Source organism: Dermochelys coriacea, chromosome 10 (assembly GCF_009764565.3).
Source record: "Dermochelys coriacea isolate rDerCor1 chromosome 10, rDerCor1.pri.v4, whole genome shotgun sequence".
NCBI classification, from domain to species: Eukaryota; Metazoa; Chordata; order Testudines; family Dermochelyidae; genus Dermochelys; species Dermochelys coriacea.
Window position 1 is genome coordinate 84,974,710 of NC_050077.1, and position 25,305 is coordinate 85,000,014.

At 48.4% G+C, this 25,305-nt stretch overlaps 2 protein-coding genes and 1 long non-coding RNA gene across 4 annotated transcripts in view; 1 reads left to right on the forward strand and 2 right to left on the reverse strand.

The window, feature by feature from the left end:
• Positions 1-1,175: 1,175 nt before the first annotated feature.
• On the reverse strand, positions 1,176-20,330 carry CTSH (cathepsin H). The gene is made up of 12 exons (XM_038418021.2): positions 20,139-20,330; positions 17,050-17,081; positions 12,858-12,963; positions 12,682-12,752; positions 12,043-12,147; positions 11,316-11,402; positions 9,857-9,912; positions 8,428-8,509; positions 8,267-8,335; positions 7,083-7,189; positions 3,541-3,666; positions 1,176-2,536 (listed from the first exon to the last, which is right to left on the reverse strand). Exons 1-12 carry the CDS (start codon positions 20,227-20,229, stop codon positions 2,461-2,463), a joined length of 1,008 nt encoding a protein of 335 aa, XP_038273949.1. The 5' UTR covers positions 20,230-20,330; the 3' UTR covers positions 1,176-2,460.
• On the forward strand, positions 19,607-23,893 carry LOC119862071. Of its 2 annotated transcripts, none has more exons than XR_005295137.2 (4): positions 19,607-19,659; positions 21,080-22,348; positions 22,930-23,285; positions 23,621-23,893. It is a non-coding gene; the product is annotated as an uncharacterized LOC119862071 (long non-coding RNA). The 2 variants fall into 2 exon arrangements; XR_005295136.2 differs by having other exon boundaries at positions 19,620-19,659; positions 21,080-21,175.
• Positions 23,894-23,955: 62 nt separating this feature from the next.
• RASGRF1 (Ras protein specific guanine nucleotide releasing factor 1) overlaps positions 23,956-25,305 on the reverse strand; it is a 100,388-nt gene continuing 99,038 nt past the window's right edge. Inside the window, 1 exon segment of the mRNA XM_038418022.2 lies at positions 23,956-25,237. Within this exon segment, the coding sequence (XP_038273950.1) occupies positions 25,145-25,237 (93 nt within the window). The 3' untranslated portion in view covers positions 23,956-25,144.

Consider the following 25,305-nt stretch of genomic DNA (forward strand, 5'->3'; position numbering starts at 1 on the left):
GAGCAGACAGAATGTGGAGAATTTAGCTGCCAATTCCAAACTTTAACAAGTCTCTACTGAGCATGTGCAAACAGATTTTCAGAGGCTGATAACTTGGCCAAATTTGGGTGGATGTTCATAAGGATGTGGCCTTGGCCATCCTCGATACAAGGGGAACTCCCCTGCAAAATGTCACGTCTCTCTTCAAAAAAGGGAAGTGCTAGAGATCATCCACTGAACTGTTGTAAGGATTTCTGAGCATGTCTGTTTCCCTAACCTTGTTCTGAAAAATGGATTAACTGTTTTAGCTGAAATTTTCTAGAAAACTTTTGCCTGAGGCAGACTCCCAGCATGGAAAATTTCAGCCCAAATGGCTTAGGTTTGGAAAAGTTATCAGCAACTGAAAACAGGGCCTTAGAACATATCAGGCCACCTTAATTATTTACTCTGATCTTTTAAAAATGCTGCATAATCTTAGGAGTGCATCTTAATGGACACTCTGGGTTCGCCTTTGACCAGAAATTCATGGACACATCACTATGTTCTTTGTAGTATCAGCTATTGGGCATGTTTGCAGCAACACACTAAGAGTTGCTTTTGTAACATACCACTGGCACATGTGTATACCAGACTGAACCTGAATTCTGTAGGCTAAATCCAGAGCTACTGTAAGCAGATGTCAGTCCATTGATTCAAATGATGACCCTGATCTTGCAAAGTCTTACACCCGTTCTCAGCTTTATGCACATGAATAGTAACAGTGACATAAGTAGGGTTCCACATGGGTCCACTGCATGGGGTATCTTGCAGGACTTGGGTCCTACTTTGTAAACACTTCGGGGCAATGACCTTGATTTGGGGCTTGTCTACACAAAGCTTTTGTACCATTTTAACAATATTAGTTCCTCAGGTTATTTACAGAAATAAGCTATTTTGATATAAGCACCTTTAAACCAGTTTAACTGCATCCACACTGGAGGGGAGTTGTACCAATTTTAATTATATCAATTTAGAAACTGATATAGTTAAAGCACCTCAAAAAACTGGTGATGTATTTGTCTAAAGACAAAGGATTCAATCCTGCTCCTATTGAACTCAATGGCAAAACTCCAAAGGAAAGAACTTCAAATGCTAATAGAGCATCTTTCACAAACACTAAATTAATGGAAGAAACATTGAAAAGGCAACACAAAAGATACCACAAAATGACAAGTTGTTTTTATTCATTTCCGTAACACACAGTAATGTCTTGGTGGTGATACTGCAACATGAAATGACACGCAGTTGAAATGCCTTTTGCATACATGACATGAGTCCTCTTAAAACAGAATATACTGAAATACCTGTTTAAAACAGAATATATTCAAATACCTGCTTAAAAGCTGAAATAAGGTTCCTGCTTTTTCCTTAACTAAATAGAAAATCATTGATGCTTTTAATATTCATTAAAATATTCTCTTTATTTTTGTAAAAATAATCAAATCTTAGATTTAATGAAAATAGACATAGCTTTCTTACACACCTATTAGCATTTATTAAAAAATAGATCATTTGTTGAAAGAATGCAGATTTCCTAGAAGGGAGATCTGTTGACGTGCAGGACAGTCTCCCCAGGGAAGGGGAAGCCTTGTTGCTGGAGTAATTTCAAACTGGGCTGACAAATGCTACTTAATAATAATACAATTGCACAGCGCTTTCAGCATCCAAGTGGTTTACAAACATTATCTAATCAACCATCACCACACCCCGAGAGGTAGGTTAAGTAGTATTACCCCCTTTTTACAAACGGGGAAACTGAGGCAGCGAGGCTCAGAGACTTTCCCTAGAGCACATGGTAAATCGAGCTGAGCTCAGATTAGAAGACACGAGTTTCTGGCTCTCAGCCCTGTCCATGGAACACACCACAACGCTGGAGAATTTACTACAGAGCAGTGGTTCTCAAACTTTAGCAACCCGAGGACCCCTATTTTGATTTAAAATTTTTCGCAGACCTCCCCAAGCCGGCTTCTAATTTTCCCCGGAGGTGCTCAACCCCCGCTCAGCCCCAACCCCAATCCCTTTCCTGAAGGCCCCACACCCGCCCCACCTCTGCCCCTCCTCTTTCCGCCCCCTCCCCCGTGTGTGCCTATTCCGCAGCATGCAGGAGGCACTGGGAGGGAAGTGGAGGAGTTGATTGGCGGGCCAGCAGCCCTGACATGACTCGTGGACCCCCTGAAGGACCCCAGTTTGAGAACCGCTGCTACAGAGAAACACACACGTATTTGGAGTAGGAGAGGAGGAGGTGACATAGGTCTGTCTCCTGCAATGAGCTCTCCACAAATGCAGGAGTCTGCCTGCATGGAGCTCATTGCAGGATCAGGACCTTAGTGGGCCTTTGCCATCTCTCATTTTTCCGACGTACTGAACTTTGGTGTTTAGGAGACGCTTATACAATAGATTGGTTCCTTTCCTTGGCCACTCTTCCCAGCCATTGACCCCACCTTAGACCTGAGGAATTGGATAAGATGCACACGCAGCGAGACCACACATATTCTTGCCACGTTCAATATAGAAGTAGCTAAAAGGAGAAAAACACAGATTAGTGAACATTCCCCATTACTCCCCTCCAGCAGCACGAGACACAACTGACCTGGCATGAGGTTACCATGTCACCTATGGATCAGATCGGTATTATTCGGCACAAAGTAAGTAAATTCCCTTCTCCTATCAGTTCAAGGAGTTGATGTACGTCAGAGAGTCTTTTGTTTTTGAAAATAATGGGATTGCACCAGGCAATGGAATTCATTGGCAGAGTCACTTTCATAAACTAGCCAAGTTAGTGCCCAATCCTGCAAAATTTTACTTTCACCCTTGGGGCTGCTCTAAGTTGTATCCGCTAGCAACATGAGTGGCTGGACTGCTGCATGGGCAAGGGCCTACCACCAAGCCCTGTTCTCACCTGCCCTTGACCTTCTTGTCATGGGATGCAGGGGAGTCCTAGAGAGCTGGCTACACCACCGCAGGGAGACTTCCTCATGTAGCCAGGCAAGCGGGAAACCATGTATTTAGTTGTTATTGTTACTTCAAGCAAGGGGTGCTGCTGCACCCCCAGAACCCCTAGTTCCAGCACCCCTGCAAGTAAGCCAGGCTTGTGGCTACTTTGTACCGCACGCCAATATGAAGCACCAACACCAGGGCCAGGAAGTGTCCCAGGATAAGTTTCCCCTGTATGAGGAAGGGCTGTTATGACGAATGTTGAGAAAACTTTTCAACACAGTATAAACTCCCAGCCTGAGCCTCTCACAGAAACGCCCTGCCTGACTGTACTGTGGCTACAAAAGGGCTTTCTTTGTAACATTTGGATGCTGATCTGACCAGTCACACTGAGCAGTTTTAAGGTGCTAACATCCTCAGCCATTGCACTAGCTTCTTTGCAGAAAGCCTGGCTGCTCACTAGTTGATAAACGGTCACTTAGAACCTGTTGGTGCTCTATAGGCACACTGCCATGTGAGGTTCTTGATTAGATTCAGTTAGGCCATAGCATGTCCAGCTGTGGTGGATGTCAGCCAGAAGCTCCTTACCCATCCATGCCCCAGAATGGGCCCCAGGAGTTTTTAACGATCCAATAGGGAGTTCCATTTTCTTCTCCATAACCCACAGCCAGAACTGCATGGTTCACTTTGTCTGGAGTCTTATCACACTTTGGGCTGCAAACAAAAGGCAAAAATAAAGCACATTTATTATATGAAAATCTATTTTGTCGTTAATTAGTCACTGTACTCTGATGAGATAAAAGGCTATAAAAGCGCTAAGCATTATTCAGTTGAAAGAGGCAATTCACATCAACAGGATTACTCACAAGACTGAACTACAATGGAGGAAATTAGCCCCATGAATTTTGGGGCGCAAAGTGAAAGGTCTTAGCTGTAGCTGTAACAATTTGCTCAGCCTTCAAGTTCCATGACCTGATCCTGCAAACCCTTATGCACGCACTACAGTTATTCAATGGGACTGGAGCTGTGAGTGACGCTACCTACCAGTGTGTGTGCAGGATCTTGGCTGACACTGGATAGCTGTTATTTTAAAGAGAATGGACCACTCTAACCCACTGCTATGAGAATACTGCACGAGCTCCCAGGCCCCACACACGAGACATGTTGGCCCTTTAACACAACCAGTTTCTTAAAGGAAAACAGACTAAAGACATGCAGCAACTTCACTCGCATCTTCGTTTCCACGCCACTGAACTTTACTCTTCGGTAGCCTGGGCGACATGGGGTGGGACAGTGCATTCAGGGACGTGTTCAGCATGAAGTGCCACAGGATTTCACCAAGCAGGATTTTAACAGTTAAAATTAACGTATTGATTTCTGTACTGAACACTTCGCACAGCCTAGGCAGCAGGGTCATTCAGCCCATGTTTCTAGGCTGAAGGCCATTTCCACTGGAGTGCTGTAGTTCATTTTCCAGTTTTATGGAAATCCGTGACTGCAGGAGAGCTCCAACCCCTGGGTGGAGCGTCCCAGCAGGGGAGGGGTCCCAGATTATTTGGAGAACTGCGTCTAAAGAAGTTTTTGAAATGCAGGCACTGACGAATGGTTAGTGTGGACTCATAAATCACGGGCCCAGAGGGCGGGAAGAGGGTGAGTATAGATCACAGAGCCATTATAATCCAAATACGTGCACCTCTCAAACACACACAGGAACTGCTAAATTGGATCAGATCCACGGTCCATCGCTACCCGTATCCTGTCCCTGGCAGTGGCTAGAACCAGACACTCTGGGTGAAGGGGTAGGAACCCCACAGTAGCAGATGTGGGACAATCTGCCCCACACATTAGGTCTCACCCTGGTTCTGCTACTCAGAGGTTGGCTTAAACTGTGAGGCATGAGGTTTACTATCCCTGCCAAAATGTGTTGTTAGGATTAACCATTACTCTGGATATTCTAGTTATTCAAATAAACGTCCAACCCCTTCTTGAATCTTCCTAAATTCTTCACCTCAATGGCTTTCTGTGGCAATGAGATCCATGGTCTAATTATGTGTTGTGTGAAGAAGTATTTCCTTTCATTGGTTTTGAATTTCTCACTTTTCAATTTAATTGCATGTTCCCTTGTGCTTGTGTTATGAGACCAAAAGCCCCGATCGACCTTCTCTCAGCATTTGTTATTTTATATCTGTTTATCACTTCTCTGCTTACTCATGAGGGGAACACGATCCTCTTACTTCACTTCCCCTCTACACCATATCTCTGCATCTCAGCTACAAACACAGATTCTGTTACCATCACTGTATTGACAGACAGATTTATCTTTCTACACCAGACTGGTCTCCTCCTGTCCAAGCTAAAATCTCGGCCTGTCTCTCCAACACCTTCTCGTGGCTGTCTAGCCATCAGCTCAAGTTCCACGTGGCTCAAACAAGGCTCTTAAACTCCACCCACACCGCAAGCTCCTTTCTCAACCCCTGTGGAGAACACCACAATACTACCTGCTACTCAGGCTCATCACCTGGGCATCAGCTTCCACTCAGCCTTCCCTCTAGGGCCTCACATCCAGGCTGTGTCAAGTCTTGCAGATTCTTTCTGCGTAACGTCTCTAAGATATGGCCTTTCCTATTCAGCCATACAGCAAAAAACTTGTGTCCAGATTCTCATCCTCTCACTTCCATTACCGCAGCGTCTTCTCCGGCCTTGACAAATGTGACCTTGCCCTGCTCACACCCATTCAAAACGCTGCTGCAAAGATCTTCCTTCCAGCTCGTCACTTGGCCCATGTCACCCCATCTTTGCATCTCTCCATAGACACCTCTCCCACCCTTCTCTACGGTATCAACACGAACTGCCTGTCTTCAATTTCAAAGCCTCTCTTGGTCTATCCCCACCTGACCCGTCATTTGTCATTCACTGTCAAGCTGTCGATGCCCCCCTCTGATCAGCCCATGCTGCTAGCCTCTATCACCCACTTGGTACATTCTCAAACGAGCGCCTTCAAGCTCTCTCCCGCGCTGCCCCCATAAACACAGAAATAGGAATTAATCTGCCTCTCTGAAATCTAATCATCAGCCTCTTAGGCAGCTACTCACCTTGGCGGTGGAGTGGACACACTGCTCTCCTGAGCCATTTTTATACTCGATCAGTTCCCATCCTCAAACCCACACTTCTCCCGTTGCCTCTTTTCTGGCAAGTACAGATTTACAAAGGAGTTCAAGTGCCTCAGGATGCAGGTAGGCGACTAACGGGATTTTCAAAAGTACCTTATGTGAGGTAGGCACCTAATTCCCATTAGAAATCAATGGGCATTGGGCACCTAATGTGCTTAGGTGCTTTTGTAAATTGCACTAAGTGTCTATCTGCATCTCTGGGGCCTAAACACATTTGTAAATCTGGCCTGCAGAGCTTCCTATTGAGCTTCAGTACCACAGCACAGAAGAGAGCTGTGCGGGCTGGCCAGGCACAGTTCAGCAGCGGGGTGCGGGATGGAGGCACAGCAGCTGCTATTACAGCCCCTAGGATGGAACAGCCACCACAGCGAGGCTGCACGTCTGCCCCACACCCTCGCCTGGCGTGACAAAGGCAGATTTCCCCACACTCCCCTGCACAGAGCTCCAACACACAGGCTTTAAGCAGTGGAATGAATTTCCCCCAGCTTTGTTATGGGAGTTTGCAGGCAAACATCTCACAGGTCACTCATTACCTGTTGAGCTCCCATAGGCCTCTCCCAGAGACTGGACCTCCCCTGGATCGTTTGAAGCATGCAGCAGCTCATTCAGGGACGGCTCAGACTTGCAGCTGGTCAACAGCATTTCAAAACACATTTCAAAAATTCAAAGTGTTTTGTGAACAATCTTCAGCGGTTTTTGACTGGCTCTACTCCTAATTGTAAATTGCAAGTACATTGCAGGCCCTGGTTTGTTACTCTATGCTACTGCCTCATCTTCCTGGGAACTTCAGAGATTAACTGCAGCTTCCCACTCTTTTTGTCTTTGTCTTTAAAAAATGCTAATCAGCAGGAGAATGACTCTCCTCGGGAACACAAAGGGAAACCAGCTGGGGAATGAACAAGGTTAAAGCAACTCCGTTGCTATGGGTTAGCAGCATCCTCTGCATTCAGAAATACTCACTTGGAGTAAATGCCTTTTCTGTAGCCCAAGAAGTCATCAGTCACCTCAAAAGCGAAGCTAACGGGATTATGCTTCCCCACCGCTTCCACCATGCCCAGCTCATCATACTGGAAGGAGACAATTCCAAGCGTTATTTACTTCTTGGTCAGTGTCACTACGGGACAGACACCCCAGAAAGACAGACTGGCCAAGCTGGGGTTGTGGATAAACCTCCCTTCCTCTTCTGTACAAATGAGGAAACACACACGGATGGCAGACACTTCAGCCCTGTTCACACAGGGAGCAGCAAAGCTGGGCTCCGCAGGTAGGGCAAGGCCATGCCTTGCTAACATCCACGGGGCCAGCCTTACTCCCAGGAGACAGAAGACCGACCCTGTCGAAGAGCTGCTAGCAGATCTGTCTGTCTGAGGCAAGTTCATTTGCCAGCAGCAAGAGTTGGCCATGGGACGTTCCACGTCTGCAGAGGTTGTAGTGTGCTTTATGACTTCCCTCTAGAGGCAGCAGGAGTTTGCTGCAGGCACGACAGGTGAGTTGTATAATGGGGAACGAAAGTTGGGGGCAGAGAGGAGAGAAACAAACTTGAGCAGAAGGAAGTAGTAGGTGCAACCCTTGTCCCTTCTGGATTAGCCTGTTCGGCTGTCAATACTTTCTGAGCCAAGACCTGTGAGCTGTCTACCATGCACAGAGTGCTTTTAAAAATAAGGGAAACAAGCTATTTTCAGTCCAGCAGGCAGAATCGTGCAGAGAGGTTGGCTTGTTATGAAATACTAACAACCAGGTTCTACAGCTTTGTTAGTGTGCACAGACCTGATCCACTTCTATGGCAAATATCAGCAAGAATGAAGACAGCCTGGCGAGGACTCAGAATTGTCATGGTGAACTTTCTGAAACAATGGCACCAAGAGTAGTGCCCTGGCCTCTCAGTAGAAGGCAGTCAACATCAAAGCCTTTGTATAGTAACTTAGGTGCCAAAAAAATCAACTGAACCCAGGTACATCCAGGAAATTAGCTTCACTGATGATGCACAGGAAGAAGGAAGAATATGCACTTGAAATACTTCCACAGACCTGCCTCGTTTGAGAAGCAACAGCCTGAATGTACATGCTGCACTGGCCCCCTCCCCATTCCCAGGGCCTCTCAGTGCATTCATTAGTGATTGTTAAATCAAAGCCTGAGGAACTTGCCAGGGTGATATTGACGACATCTTTGACAAAAGCAATAGCCTTTTCGGGCTGGAACTTGCAGGTGCCGTTCTGTGCAAACACAAAGGAATCAACGTTAAACCCAGGTTCGTCACCAGCACATCCAGTGTTTGAATCTGCTTCTGCTGCAATGGTAAGAATACCTGAGCCTGGTAAGGATATGTATCCTCTCCTTGGAGCCCTTTGTTATACAGGATGTACTCAAAAGCTTGGCTTGGCAGGCCCCTGAAAAACACCACAGCAAAACGGTGAGTTCATTAGGGCAACAACATTGTATCTTCTGCAAAAATCAGTCCATGTGCTTTCTCTCAAGGATTAGCCATAAAGCATCTGGTCTGTGATCTGAGTATGGGCAGCGGGATGCCATATCCTGCACCGCTAACAGCACCAGACCTGGAAATGTCACCCACCCTTCACATCCCAGTTACCACTCTCCTCCCATGGTTCTCGGGGCCTGACCTATCAGAGCCCTAAAGTCCCTGGGGGGCAGCTTGGGTGGGGTGAAGGAACAAGGAATTCCCCTGGATTTGAAACACCCCCAACAGCTGCAGAATCAGCCACTCCAGACCTATGTCCCTCCTCCCCCCGAATCGGGGACCTTGGTGCAGGAGGCGTATCAGGGATATTTGTGGGGGAGGGAGACATGGCTGGGCTGTTCCTAGACCCTGGCTGCCAAACTGCCCACAGAGAAGCAAGTGAAAGCGGCCCCTCAGTGTAACCTGTGCTGGGGGAAGAACAGGCCCCAGCAGCTCCAACACTCAGGAGGCAACAAACCATCTTTGCCACCCAAGCCCGCTCCCTGTGTGGTGCCAGCTCAGCTCTGGGGCAGGGTGAATTTGGATCTCAGGCTGCAAGACCTTTTCTGGGTGCCTGTGGCCAGGAGGCTCTTGGCTGTGATGCCAATGCTGCACTAGAAGAGGCTGGCAAGCTGCTCACATCCCTTCCCCGCCCCCGCCAAAACAAACTGACAAAGGAAATGTGACCGGGCACCGGGGAGGACACTCAGCCCCCTGCAGCAATTCTCTGACAACTTGTTTACAGGAGGACAAGGACTGCCCATGAGAAGGCAGGTGAGGAGGAGTTGAGAATGTCCCGGAGATGGTGCCAGAACATGGTCTTGTACAACGAAGGTGTTTGTGAGCTTCAGGGTGCGTTTACCTCTGGGGAGGCAGTGGATTTGAAAAGGGCTTATTTTCTGCAGCTTTCACTTTAAGAAAGCTAGTGGAGTTTCCTGAAGGCAAGGCCGAGGTGTCTGTAGGGGCCTTCTGGTTCACGCTCAACGCAGAACCTCGCTGACAAATGTCATCCAGCCACAGAGAAACTGCCAAAACCTTGCTCACTTTCCCCTGCAGTGTTCAGCCACCAATAACTGTCATATTAGAGATGTGGCCAAACAGCCGGTGGGAGGGAGAAACCCTGAGTGTTGGGAAATGTTTGGTGAAGCCCAACAAACTCCACACATCACATATTCCAGAAAGGTCAGAATTCAAGATCCCCAGTAAGTCCTGAAGGTTATAAACTATGACCGCCAGGTTCTCTTATCTCTAGTAGGTCCCAGCTTACGCTACATACCCACTGCATCCATGATTATTGAAGTCCTGAGCACAGTCAACCAGTTGTTGCTCTGCCTAGAGAAATACTTTGAATCAGTGTATATCCAGAAGAGGCTATAACTTAGGCTTGAATAGAGACTGGGAATGGATGAGTCATTACACAAAGTAAAACTATTTCCCCATGGTATTTCTCCCTCCCACCCCACCGTTCCTCTGATATTCTTGTTAACTGCTGGAATTAGCCTACCTTGCTTGTCACCATGAAAGGTTTTCCTCCTTTCCCCCCCCCTGCTGCTGGTGATGGCTTATCTTAAGGGATCACTCTCCTTACAGTGTGTATGATAAACCCATTGTTTCATGTTCTCTGTGTGTGTGTATATAAATCTCTCCTCTGTTTTTTCCACCAAATGCATCCGATGAAGTGAGCTGTAGCTCACGAAAGCTTATGCTCTAATAAATTTATTAGTCTCCAAGGTGCCACAAGTCCTCCTTTTCTTTTATCCAGAAGAGCAATCTCTTCCTCTCTCTGCCATTTTAAATACAAAATACATGGCAGACATTATCACACTGAAGCTTTTTCCTTACTGCACACCAATGGGTGTTCATCTAGTGCGATCAGGGATTGCTAGACTGGATCAGAGCCAGCAACTGTGCTGTCCGCTCGTGTCACTGATGAGGACCAGCCCCAGCTACTTCGCAGGGAGGTGCAAGGAATCCTTCAGTAGGCAGCTATGGGCTAACTGGCCAGCAGGGAATGTTCCTTCCAGCCCCTATAGCTGGAGGTTGGCTCATGCCCAGAGCAGGATGGTTTAGAGCCCTTCCCATGCTCTTGCTCATTTTCAATACTTGCTGCAACTGCTTTAGATATTTGGATGGATAACCGACTATCTAATCCCTTTTGGAATCCTGCTCCACTCTTGACCCCAATAATTAAAAGCCTTTTAAAAGTCTATAGATAAATTATATCATCCGATTCTCCTTTATCCACTGTTTTATTGTGGCACTGAGTTCCGCAGGCTCATGGTGCACCGTAGGAAAATGACTCAGACGTCCCATTAACTAATGAGATCTACTCCCAGGAGCCAGGGATTGCCAGTCAGATCCCATCAGTTCCCATTTCCCTTTCCCAGATGAATGGTACTGCCCCAGCCTGGTGCTCAGATGCTGCAACGAGGACAGCAATACACACATCTAGAGCGGGACAGACTCCCTGATCTGCTGCACACAGCTGCTCCCGTGGCTGCCTTGCTGTGCTCACATGGCGCTGCCGAGCGCTCTGCATCGCATCGTCTGTATTTTGCTGCCGTCATGTGCACGAGAGCGCAACCTGGCCGTTCAAGAGAAGCAGCCGGGAGACTAGAATTGACAGCACACTCGAGGGCTGGGGCTGCCCGGAGGGCTCTGCACAGCCTGGGCACATGCCCCAGGCGCTAGGCAGGCTCTCTGGCAGCGGTGCATTGAAAAGAAGAATCTCTTACCAGTGACAGTAGCTTTCCTGTTCCTATGGCAATTGCAGACTCTAAACACCCAGTGGTGGAAAAGGTCCAGCAGCTGCCACATCCGCCCTGCATTGGGAATCAGGAGCAGGAGGTTAACAGGTTCCTAACACTGTGGGCTGTATCATCCCTTCCCGCAGGAAAGCCCAGAAGAGGGGGAGCTTCGTGAGCTCCAGATGCCCCATCCCATCAGGGATAGGGGCTGGGGCTTCATGGTTACCTGAGTTCTGTGCAGACTTGTGGGAATGGGCATTACCCCACAGGCCTCCGCTCTGTGCTGGAAGCCATTCTCCCTAGGAGCACCTAGCTTTCCCTTTCCAACTGATCCTGGGCTGCACCTTCCCCTGTCCCTCCAGTGGGGAGCAGCTAGCACACCGTGGGATTCTGGGGAGCTGACAGGCGCCTTACTCGCTCTTGGGGGATTTTTCCTATAGGATCATAAAGAGCAGCTGTTCCCCAGCCCAACCTCTCTGCCTTCCCATGCTCCCCCTAGCCCTATAGAGGGGCTCCCGTAAGCCCTCCCTGATGCTCCCCTTGGGAACGGTACACACCCCAGGATGTGCTCCCAGCTGGGCTGGGGGATGTCAGAGACTTGCCCTTGTGGTTTTATCCCCAGCTTCTCCCTCTCTCCCATGGTCCAGAACATGCGAAGGCAGCGACGTGCCAGAGAACCATTCGGAGCGTGGTGGAGCTGACAGACTTTGCCTACCTGGTTCTTCACTGGGGTCACATAGTTTCCTTTTTTCCTCCAGTCGATAGCGGAGGGACATGGCCCGGAGCTGGCCACGAAATTCCCTTTTGTGGCTGAGCAGTTCTACAACCAACAGGAGAGCGTTCTGATGAGGGGATAGCTGTGTCTTATGGAACATCAACAAGATGGCAGCCTGCAGGGACATTACTCTTCCTGGGGCCAAGGTGGTACCAGCTATCACGTCACAAGCCCGTACTTTGGGGCTCCATGCACCAGCCCTTATGGCTAAATTCACCATGCCAGTATTGTTTGCAGCGGGGATTTGAAAAATATTTATGTTGGGCCTAATCCTGGGAAGCGCTGAGCCCCCATAGCACCCAGTGGAGCCAATGGAAGTTGTGGGTGCTCGTCAGGGACTCGATCCAACCCTCAAAGTTAAATGAGATCCTGGTGCTCAGCATACCACAAGATCAGTTCCACTGATTTCCCAAGAAAAATACAATTCTGTAGGCATTAAAAGCCATAACTAGAGCAGAACAAAATAAAGCTGAGGTGTATAAAAGTGTCCAGGGGACCCTAACCTGGGTAACATGGCCACAGGAGCCATGTACTTGCAAGTCAGCAAAAACTCCGCCGAAACTAAACAAATACATTTACCTGAGGTTCACTCCAGAGATATTTTTTTTTAAATTCTGTGAATGTCATGTCTGAAAATTGGTTTAGACCCACTAAAAAGAAGAAGAAGTTTTATTAATCAAAGAGCTAAACCAAAAACATCACTCCAGATAAAAAGAGAGAATTAGGAAATGAAATTAAAGAGCATAAACTCATACTTTCAAACGTGTGATTCCCAGCATTATGTTTGTCGATTTGTCTCTTATTGGCAACAAAGATCTGCAGCCTTTGGTAATACTCCTCCAGACTGTACTTCCTGTTGTTCTAAAGATGAAAGACACAAAAGAAGTCAATGGCAGATGCAGAATACAGAAGTGAAAATACACACAGTGCATATCACGACTGGGCAGAGATTTTCCTCTAAAAAACATATGTAGCTACATAGCCAGAGCATTTCCCATCACACACTGCTCCCAGATCCCAGAGGGGTTGTGGGGGGGGGGAGAATGGGAGTGGAGTCCACCATACAAAACCATGAGGACCGGTGCAAGCAGAGATGTCCTCACGCTCAGTGGAGGAGAAAGAGAGTTTGGGTGCATTCAGGGAGTTTGCTGTGAGCTGTTTTACACTGTTTAATGTAACTGTGCTGCATCTGAAACATCTTTGCAGGAGGCACCTTGTAATTTGAGTTATGCATGAGTATTATTGTGAGTATTTATTTCTCCAGACTTAGCCTTGGCTGAGTCCCTGGCAACTGGTCACTTGCCAGCATGGAAAATCCCCTACCAGGAAGTCCCTTGCAGTGCAAAATGGTTGAACAACAATAATGAAACTAGAAAAGGAGTACTTGTGGCACCTTAGAGACTAGAGACTAACAAATTTATTTGAGCATAAGCTTTTGTGAGCTACAGCTCACTTCACTAGATGCATCCGATGAAATGAGCTGTAGCTCACAAAAGCTTATGCTCAAATAAATTTGTTAGTCATAGAATATCAGGGTTGGAAGGGACCCCAGAAGGTCATCTAGTCCAACCCCCTGCTCAAAGCAGGACCAAGTCCCAGTTAAATCATCCCAGCTAGGGCTTTGTCAAGCCTGACCTTAAAAACCTCTAAGGAAGGAGATTCTACCACCTCCCTAGGTAACGCATTCCAGTGTTTCACCACCCTCTTAGTGAAAAAGTTTTTCCTAATATCCAATCTAAACCTCCCCCATTGCAACTTGAGACCATTACTCCTCGTTCTGTCATCTGCTACCATTGAGAACAGTCTAGAGCCATCCTCTTTGAAACCCCCTTTCAGGTAGTTGAAAGCAGCTATCAAATCCCCCCTCATTCTTCTCTTCTGCAGACTAAACAATCCCAGCTCCCTCAGCCTCTCCTCATAAGTCATGTGCTCTAGACCCCTAATCATTTTCGTTGCCCTTCGTTGTACTCTTTCCAATTTATCCACATCCTTCCTGTAGTGTGGGGCCCAAAACTGGACACAGTACTCCAGATGAGGCCTCACCAGTGTCGAATAGAGGGGAACGATCACGTCCCTCGATCTGCTCGCTATGCCCCTACTTATACAACCCAAAATGCCATTGGCCTTCTTGGCAACAAGGGCACACTGCTGACTCATATCCAGCTTCTCGTCCACTGTCACCCCTAGGTCCTTTTCCGCAGAACTGCTGCCGAGCCATTCGGTCCCTAGTCTGTAGCGGTGCATTGGATTCTTCCATCCTAAGTGCAGGACCCTGCATTTATCCTTATTGAACCTCATTAGATTTCTTTTGGCCCAATCCTCCAATTTGTCTAGGTCCTTCTGTATCCTATCCCTCCCCTCCAGCGTATCTACCACTCCTCCCAGTTTGGTATCATCCGCAAATTTGCTGAGAGTGCAATCCACACCATCCTCCAGATCATTTATGAAGATATTGAACAAAACGGGCCCCAGGACCGACCCCTGGGGCACTCCACTTGACACCGGCTGCCAACTAGACATGGAGCCATTGATCACTACCCGTTGAGCCCGACAATCTAGCCAGCTTTCTACCCACCTTATAGTGCATTCATCCAGCCCATACTTCCTTAACTTGCTGACAAGAATGCTGTGGGAGACCGTGTCAAAAGCTTTGCTAAAGTCAAGAAACAATACATCCACTGCTTTCCCTTCATCCACAGAACCAGTAATCTCATCATAAAAGGCGATTAGATTAGTCAGGCATGACCTTCCCTTGGTGAATCCATGCTGACTGTTCCTGATCACTTCTCTCCTCTAAGTGCTTCAGGATTGATTCTTTGAGGACCTGCTCCATGATTTTTCCAGGGACTGAGGTGAGGCTGACCGGCCTGTAGTTCCCAGGATCCTCCTTCTTCCCTTTTTTAAAGATGGGCACTACATTAGCCTTTTTCCAGTCATCCGGGACTTCCCCCGTCGCCACGAGTTTTCAAAGATAATGGCCAAGGGCTCTGCAATCACAGCCGCCAATTCCTTCAGCACTCTCGGATGCAATTCGTCCGGCCCCATGGACTTGTGCACGTCCAGCTTTTCTAAATAGTCCCTAACCACCTCTATCTCTACAGAGGGCTGGCCATCTCTTCCCCATTTTGTGATGCCCAGCACAGCAGTCTGGGAGCTGACCTTGTTAGTGAAAACAGAGGCAAAAAAAGCATTGAGTACATTAGCTTTTTCCACATCCTCTGTCACTAGCTTGCCTCCCTCATTCAGTAAGGGGCCCACACTTTCCTTGGCTTTCTTCTTGTTGCCAACATACCTGAAGAAACCCTTCTTGTTACTCTTGACATCTCTTGCTAGCTGCAGCTCCAGGTGCGATTTGGCCCTCCTGATATCTTTCCTACATGCCCGAGCAATATTTTTATACTCTTCCCTGGTCATATGTCCAACCTTCCACTTCTTGTAAGCTTCTTTTTTATGTTTAAGATCCGCTAGGATTTCACCATTAAGCCAAGCTGGTCGCCTGCCATATTTACTATTCTTTCGACTCATCGGGATGGTTTGTCCCTGTAACCTCAACAGGGATTCCTTGAAATACAGCCAGCTCTCCTGGACTCCCTTCCCTTTCATGTTAGTCCCCCAGGGGATCCTGGCCATCTGTTCCCTGAGGGAGTCAAAGTCTGCTTTCCTGAAGTCCAGGGTCCGTATCCTGCTGCTTACCTTTCTTCCCTGCGTCAGGATCCTGAACTCAACCAACTCATGGTCACTGCCTCCCAGATTCCCATCCACTTTTGCTTCCCCCACTAATTCTACCCGGTTTGTGAGCAGCAGGTCAAGAAAAGCGCTCCCCCTAGTTGGCTCCCCTAGCACTTGCACCAGGAAATTGTCCCCTACGCTTTCCAAAAACTTCCTGGATTGTCTATGCACCGCTGTATTGCTCTCCCAGCAGATATCAGGAAAATTAAAGTCACCCATGAGAATCAGGGCATGCGATCTAGTAGCTTCCGTGAGTTGCCGGAAGAAAGCCTCATCCACCTCATCCCCTTGGTCCGGTGGTCTATAGCAGACTCCCACCATGACATCACTCTTGTTGCACACACTTCTAAACTTAATCCAGAGACACTCAGGTTTTTCCACAGTTTCGTACCGGAGCTCTGAGCAGTCATACTGCTCCCTTACATACAGTGCTACTCCCCCACCTTTTCTGCCCTGCCTGTCCTTCCTGAACAGTTTATAACCATCCATGACTGTACTCCAGTCATGTGAGTTATCCCACCAAGTCTCTGTTATTCCAATCACGTCATAATTCCTTGACATCACCAGGACCTCCAGTTCTCCCTGCTTGTTTCCAAGGCTTTGTGCATTTGTATATAAGCACTTGAGATAACCTGTTGATCGCCCCTCATTCCCAGTATGAGGCAGGAGCCCTCCCCTCACAGACCTTCCTGCCTGTGCTTCCTCCCGGTATCCCGCTTTCCCACTTACCTCAGGGCTTTGGTCTCCTTCCCCCGGTGAACCTAGTTTAAAGCCCTCCTCACTAGGTTAGCCAGCCTGCTGGCAAAGATGTTCTTCCCTCTCTTCGTAAGATGGAGCCCGTCTCTGCCCAGCACTCCTCCTTCATGGAACACCATCCCATGGTCAAAGAATCCAAAGCCTTCTCTCCGACACCACCTGCGTAGCCATTCGTTGACCTCCACGATTCGACGGTCCCTACCCAGGCCTTTTCCTTCCACGGGGAGGATGGACGAGAAACAGTCTCTAAGGTACCACAAGTACTCCTTTTCTTTTTGCGAATACAGACTAACACGGCTGCTACTCTGAAACCTGTCAATAATGAAACTAGTCTGTTTTCTTCATTTGCAGAAGTCAGCTTAGGTTTATTTCACTGACTGACCATTCTGAACATCTGCTGAGGGGAGGAAACCCGTGACAGTTCATTTGGCTTCTGAACCTTTTGAAAAGAAGAAGTTTTACCTGCAGCATCCATGACTTAAAGTGAAATTCCTCTGGAAAGAGAAATAAAGAAACAAGCATTGAAGTACTTGAAACACCCATCTCTTATTCTGTGTTTGTACAGCCCCCAACACAATGAGGCCCTGTTCTTGGGTGGCCTCTCCGTACTTCCATAATAAACATTATAAAAGTGAAAAAAATTAAACTAAACTTTAATTTTCAATATACTACTGTACTCATTTAGGATAACAGCCTCACCAATCTTTGCCTATTTCTAACCAAAATGTTACATATTAGTGTAGCTTAAAGAAAGGGTTTGCCTCCATTAGCTAACATCAATTTCCACTTTAACTGAAAGTTAGAAGAAGGATGTTGCCTGCTCCCCACCCCACCCCCACCTGCGTTTGATCTGATTTTGTTTTAAAACAAAACCTGGTGTTTAAAAAGACACACTTGGGCTTAAAGTGATTTTGCATTCAGGATTTACCGTGTTTACAGAGCCTAATATCGATAGAAAATACCACCTTTCAGCCAGGGGGCTGGAACAATTTGTATGGTGGGAGTGCGGAGAACCATTGAACCAAACCGTAAACCCTCTATGTAATGAAAACCACTTCAAGCCATGGGGTGCTGCAGCACCCCTAGTTCCAGCACCTGTACCCTTCAGTAAACAAGAGCTGTCGAGCAGATGTCTGTGAACTAAGTTGTCCAACTCAGCCTCTTATCTGAAATTGTTTATAACAGTCAGCAAAAGTTACTGGCAGAGCAGAGGTCACTGATACAACTCAGAGGCTTTGCTGACATTGTGACTGGTGAACAAAAGAAGAATGGAATTGGGAAGGAACAGACCCAAACTGGTGTGTTGGAAATGAGGCCGACTTGGTGAACACAGTAATGAGGGGGATGGGCTATTTCACCCCCGTTAGGGGTCCTTAGAAACGGAGATTTTGCAGGGAGATCAAACCATCAAATCTTGGACCCCAGGAGAAGAACCTGAGAATGGCTAGAGCGGGTCAGACCAATGATCCCACTAGCCCAGTATCCTGTCTCTCTACAGTGGCCCAGGTGACATTGCTGCCATCTCTGACTTCAGCTAACTACATCCGGAATAAGAAAAGAAGGACTTGTGGCACCTTAGAGACTAACAAATTTATTTGAGCATAAGCTTTCATGAGCTACAGCTCACTTGGGTTCCTGCTGTCATCCTCCCCTTGGGTGGCCTTTGCCTTCCTCCCTATTTCTTCTTTCCCCAACCTCTCTCTCCTTCTGCTTTCTGTTTAATAAGGCTCTGGCTCAGCTGGCCAAGCCTGCAGCATTTGCAACATTGCTCTGAGCCCATGAGAAGAAAGAAAAGGAGTACTTGTGGCACCTTGTCTCTAAGGTGCCACAAGTACTCCTTTTCTTTTTGCGAATACAGACTAACACGGCTGCTACTCTGAAACATGAGAAGAAAGGAGCAGAAAGCAGGGCCTTAAACAGCCTGATGCGGATACAAGTTTGCCAGGTCTCGGGGCGGCTGATGAGACCTTGTGGTGGGCCTCTTGTTTTTCCAGCAGTGAGGAAGCAAAGAAAAGTCATCTCCAAAGACAGAAGCTGCATTTTCTAGCTGTGCAGCTCTGTTCTCTCTCTGTGTGTGTGGGGAGGAAGGGCTTGTCTTGTCTTTAAGGGGAGGGGTGGGCGGATGAGACTTTAACAGCAGCAGCAGCAGCTCCAACCCAGCTCAACTAAGTTAATCTTTTTTTCCTAAAAAGACAGTTACCTTCTTTAATACCCTCAAACCCAGTGTCAAACTAGGGACGTTTCCACACCAAAACTCTCTGCAGTTACAGGGAACGGGAACAAGGGATGTTGTTAAAATTAACACTTTACATTTCAAATCCTTTAACTGCTTTTCCTCTTTTTCTGTATCTCTCATTGAAGACTGAACAGGGTCTGAATGGTGGGTTTGCCATGAGACCAGCAGGCGAGATCATAGAATCATAGAAGATCAGGGTTGGAAGGGACTCAGGAGGCATCTAGTCCAACCCCCTGCTTAAAGCAGGACCAGTCCCCAACTAAATCATCCCAGCCAGGGCTCTGTCAAGCCTGACCTTAAAAACCTCTAAGGAGGGAGATTCCACCGCCTCCCTAGGGAACCCATTCCAGGGCTTCAGCACCCTCCTCCTGAAACAGTGTTTCCTAATATGCAACCTAGACCTCCCCCACTGCAGCTTGAGACCATCGCTCCTTGTTCTGTCATCTGCCGCCACGGAGAACGGCCCAGCTCCAGCCTCTCTGGAACCCCCCTCCAGGGAGTTGAAGGCTGCTATCGAATCCCCCCTCGCTCTTCTCTTCCGCAGCCTAAATAAATCCACTTCCCTCAGCCTCTCCTGGTAAGTCATGTGCCCCAGCTCCCTGATCATTGTCACTGCCCTCCGCTGGACTCTCTCCAATTTGTCCACACCCTTTTTGTAGTGGGGGGCCCAAAACTGGACACAGTACTCCAGGTGTGGCCCCACCAGTGCCGAATAGAGGGGAATAATCACGTCCCTCGGTCTGCTGGCAACGCTCCTACTAATGCAGCCCGATGTGCCGTTGGCCTTCTTGGCAACCAGGGCACCCCGCTGACTCCTAGCCAGCTTCTCGTCCACGGTAACACCCAGGTCCCTTCCTGCAGAACTGCCGCCGAGCCAGTGGGTCCCCAGCCTGGAGCGGGGCCTGGGATTCCCCCGTCCTAAGGGCAGGTCCCCGGCTCCCGAGCCTTGTTCAGCGCCGCGCTGGGCCCGCTGACTGTAGGGAAAGGGACTGAACCGGACCTGCCCCGAACCCGGCTCATCCCCGGGGACCCCCGCCCCACACAGCCGCGCCCGCGGGCGGGCGGGGACCCAGCGCCTGCAGACAGACGTGGAAGCGGCTCCGTCCGCCCGGGGCCCACCTTGACCCTGGGCAGCGAGACCCAGCAGCGCCCCGGGCAGCCCGAGGGCGCGGCTCTGCCAGGCGGACGCAGCCCCCCGACTGCCGGGCCCGTCTCCCCCGGGGCGCAGCCGGCGCCGCAGCCCGTCCCGGCCGGAGCAAAGCCCCGCGGCGCGCCCGGCTCCGTCCCTCCGCTCCCCGGCAGGGACCCCCCCTACCTTCCGCGCCGGCCGCCGGGGCGCTGCAAACGCAGGGGAGCAGGGCGGCCGCCGCCAGCAGCCCCAGCGGAGCCCGCCGCCCCGCCAGCATGCCTGCGCGGATTTCCAGCCGGGGGCGGGCCAGCGGCCAGGACTCAACCCTGGGGGTGGAGGATCCGGTGGAGACCCCGCCTCGGGGCAGCCGCGGCGAGGCGGGGGAAGGGGGCAGAAGGAGGAGCAGCTGCGGAGAGGGGGGGCTGGGGAATAATCAGGCCACTGGCCTGGCATCACGCACGGGGGGGGGGCAGCCGTGTTAGTCCGTATCCGCAAAACCGAGGCGTCCGGTGGCACCTTAAAGACTAAACAGATTTATTTGGGCATAAGCTTGTGTGGGTAAAAACCCCGCTTCTTCAAATGGATGCATCTGAAGGAGTGGCTGAAGAAGCGGGGTTTTTACCCACACAAGCTTATGCCCAAATAAATCTGTTTAGACTGTCAGGTGCCACCGGACACCTCGGCTTTTTTGGCCTGGCCTGAATCTGGGCCCTGCAGCCCTCCTAGGTCCCCAGGGCTGCCGGTGGAGATCCAGGCCTGGGTCAGTAACCCTCCCTCTGGGGTTGGGCTGGGGTCTAGACCCCTTGGCAGAAAAAGGGGGAGAATTATGGCTCAGCCCTGGCCAAAGACTGAAGAGCCTCCCTGCAATGAAGCACTGCACAGCTTGCACTCCTGATTGCCCCTGCCCAGATTTCCTGCTGCAGAAGGGGAGGCTCCAGATCCCTCCTTTCCTTCCTTCCTCCGACACTCGCCTCAGCCCAGTCTTAACCCTGCAGTTGAGGCGCTCTCCTCGTTGCGCGCCCATAGAATCATTAAGCACGTTCACAGGCCGGGCTCCATGCAACTCTTCGTGGACTTTGAGACGCTTACAGCTCCTTTATTAAAATTAGGCTCTGTCGTTTCAGCAGGGATGACACACGGTCATGAGAGCACGAGCTCGCTCCTCATTCCTGAGAAACACCCCAATGGCTGGGAAACACCAGGAGCCACATTCCCTGAAATCTGTAAGCCTTTTTCAAGCAAAAAACCCCACAGCGACGTCAAAGGGCAGTGTGTGAGAGTGAGGACTTCGGGGACTCTAAGGGCCAGGACTGTCTGGGTAGTGTGGGTGTGCATATACACAGCACCTAGCTCCCTGGCAGCCTGATTCACAACTGCTACCTCGACATGGAGCTGAAATGCAAATTAATAATAAAAGGCCAGTTGGAAATACAGCTTGGTTTATACGCAAACACTCTGACCTCTTCCTGCCAGGATTCCTGGAGTCGCTAGCGCAGAGCTGTAGCTCACGAAAGCTTATGCTCAAATAAATTTGTTAGTCTCTAAGGAGCCACAAGTACTCCTTTTCTTTTTGCGGATACAGACTAACACGGCTGCTACTCTGAAGTCTGCCATTATGGATTCCCTCCCTTCTGCCAATTTGGGTATTAGGCCCAGATCCTCAGCTGCTGCAAACCAACCCCAAACCCTCCACCATCCTCCCCCCCTAACATCTACCTGCTCCCTGCTAATCCCTGTCTCGCTCACCAGCTTCTTGGGGCCTGTGACAGCTACAGGGCGAACTGCAACTTAACACCTTACTTTAGTCCCTCTGAAGTGCACCCTCAGGGAACCAGCCTCGCTTCCTGCACCTCGCGCTAGCACCTCGCTCTGGGCAGAGCCTCATGGTTCAGCCACTCTCAGACTGAGTCTGGGCTGCGGTGCCCCGGCTGGCTCCCAACCATGGTTACGCCACAGCCTCCTGTGGCCTTTGTACCTGGCAGTTTCCCCTCAGGAGCTTGTGACATCACCTGTTTGCAGGGACACACACAACCCGCATTTTCCAAACAAAACGTCACGGATTCACTCCTCAAAGGTACAAAGCATGAGAAGAGAGACAAGCCCCTGCACGCCTGGGGATTCCTTCCCCTTGGCCCAGCTAACTCCAGCGAATACAGACTAACACTACTGCTACTCTGAAAACTGCTCCTACTGCACTTTCTACCTCTCTCCCTTTGTGGGAGTGGCACAAAGCTTTGCATTGGCACACTTGTGGAGCCTCCCCTAGCTCCATTTTTCTAGGGTCTTCGAGGCTTTAGGTTTCCTTGCATCCCAGGCTTAACCCAGGCTCTTGCTTGGATGGAGCCAGACAGGTAATTTCTTCCCCACTGATGGCTGTTAGCATGGCTCCTTTGAAGGTGCGTACCCCAGTCTATCTTATCTTTGCTATTGTTTCATTTTCTGTGGGATGCCTAGTTGTAGTCTCCTGTAATCCACCATCACCAAACACTCGGAGACCTGCCCCATCGTCACAAACAATAATACAGATATTTCCCACTGCAGCACAACAGCCTACACTGTGCTCTAATATATGCAGGGGGACAGGTGTGAGACCCCCAGGGACATGGGAGAGCAAAGGGGTTTTAAACCCCCCTTTGCACCTCACTCCTGCTGAGCTGTGTGTCCCTTAGCTGCAGTCCAGGATCCGCGTCTTCACAGGTAACTGCAATGCTAGCCCAGCTTCCAGGTAGCTCATCACACTGGCTAGCAGGGCAATGACTGTTACTGTTTTTATTACAATGCCTCTCCCTGGTATTCAGAGGGATTCTGATTCTAAATACCTGCTGTCAACTGAATATCCAACACTTCAGCTGATGCCACAGGGAGCTAGGCGCGTGCATCGGAGAGCAGACCTGGCCCTTACTCGGTAAATGTTAGGGGAACAGATGGTTAGGTGGATACTAATCTTAATTCTGATTTTTGTTTCTGCTGATCACAGGCCAAAATTCTGCTCTGGGTTTCACCTTGAGTTTAATGGAACAACACACCCACGTCAGACAAGAACCTGGCCCCAGGTGCACGTACTCTGCTCTGTACATCTGCAAGGGCCCAGGCTGTTTTCAGACCATCCCCCATGAGGAGGAGGTGCAGTGGAAGGAGACATGCAGTACTATCAGTTCGAGGAGGAAATCACTCTTTTCAAAGGCATGGAAAGAAATGAGTATCTCAGAGCATCTGTTGGAACAAATTCTAGATCGTGGACCAGATTCGAAAGGAAAGGAAAGGAAAGGAAAGGAAAGGAAAGGATCATCCATCTTCAAGGAAAGATAATAAACAGATTCTATAAAAACACAGGTTTCAGAGTAGCAGCCGTGTTAGTCTGTATTCGCAAAAAGAAAAGGAGTACGTGTGGCACCTTAGAGACTAACAAATTTATTAGAGCATAAGCTTTCGTGAGCTACAGCTCACTTCATCGGATGCATTTGGTGGAAAAAGCAGAGGAGAGATTTATATACACACACACACAGAGAACATGTTCTCTGTGTGTGTGTGTATATAAATCTCTCCTCTGCTTTTTCCACCAAATGCATCCGATGAAGTGAGCTGTAGCTCACGAAAGCTTATGCTCTAATAAATTTGTTAGTCTCTAAGGTGCCACACGTACTCCTTTTCTTTTTATAAAAACACAGAGACCCCTTGCTCCTCTTGGTGATGCTTTTCCATTACTGCCACACACATTCATATGCAGCATTCCACTAACAGCTCAGAGTCAAACGTTAACAGAGTGCCAATGGACTTCCTCTTTTCTGCTTAGCGTAAACACGCTCACCTTTAGCTCCCAGCGAAATGAATGGGAGCTGAACACACTCAGCACCTTGTAGGATTGGGCCCAACATCTGGATCGACCCTGCATTCGCACCATTTAATCACAGAAATTGAGTGACTGATATGAGTTATTTAAAGGAATCTTCAGCAAAGCAAACAATCATTTAAGTAAGGCTGAAAAAAAATTCTTAAATCATTGTTCACCCTGAGATAGAATAGATTTATTAGCAAGAGGTAATCAGGAAACATATATTTTTACAAAAATGGAAATATTTTTCCAAACAAGCTGTAAGTTGAAATATTTTAGGGCTTGAAATAGAATTTCTCATACCATAGGTATGCTTACAGCAAAAGTTTTCTGTTTGTTACAGTGGAGCATGCCTGCCACTTTAAAGTTAAACTGTGTTTATATACTGTACAATGTAAAAAATACATGGTAATATTCACAGAATAAGCACTACATTACTATATTCCTGCTAGACGGTGGTTAGACAGGATTACAGTATATGTAATAAAAACACTTGGTCATTTTTTTCTAATTCTACATTGTGTTACTAATAATTGTCACAAGGTATACAGATTTATAGCATATCCACAGAAGCGTGTAATGAGTGTTATGCAGCTAAAATATTAAAAGATATATTGTCTCTCCCCTACTCTTAATGAACTCTGGGCAGCAACCAACAAGAGTGATGGATTGTGTAATTTACACATATGTCTCTTTCCCCATACAGGCACAGTGCCTCATCCAGCTCAGTCCTGCTATCTGGTGTTACCAGAACAGCCAGTGAGATGGTGGGATAGAAACAGAGCCCAGGTTAATGGAGGTGTGATGAACTACAGCTAGTCTGTTGCCTCAAAGTTGGCTCAGTGATATAATGATTTAGATCACCTGCTTGACCAATAATTATTGTTTTAAACTGCATTATAGGAGAATCTTTTTAAATTGCTTGACTCCAGAGCAAGTGTCGTTCAGTTACAATAATTACGTGAAACATGCTGAGTGCCCTGATTGTGCGTCCAACACAACAGCAGTGTCTAGGTGGAAAGGGAAGGCGACTGGAGCTCTGCCTGTGGTTTGTTGTGTGTTTGCTGTTTTTCTCCTGCTACCCTAGCTCTTCCTCACCCCCTGAGAAGACCAAATGACAAAAATAACATTGTTTAAAATAAACCGGGACTGCCATAAACAAAATGCTTTATGCATGAATCCTTAAACAATGCAAGAAGTTCTAGTCAAGTTCTACTGTGTTCTAATAGCAAGAAGAAGTTTTGTTTTCGTTGAGAAGCACATACGAGGAAGTCCATCTAGGGTGCCCAACATAAACAAACAGGTATGTACAATATGATATAGGATGTGTACAGACAAACTGCCGGGCACTGCTCCACATTCAGGTAGGCAGTTTAGGTTCTATTCGAAGAGAAGATTCATAAAGACTTTCTTCATCCATTACAAATGATTGGTCCAGTAAATACTGTGTCACCTGGAAAAGAAATTGAACTTGCAGAGTCAAATCATTATTAAGTAGGGACTTGACCTTGCTCCCCAGTG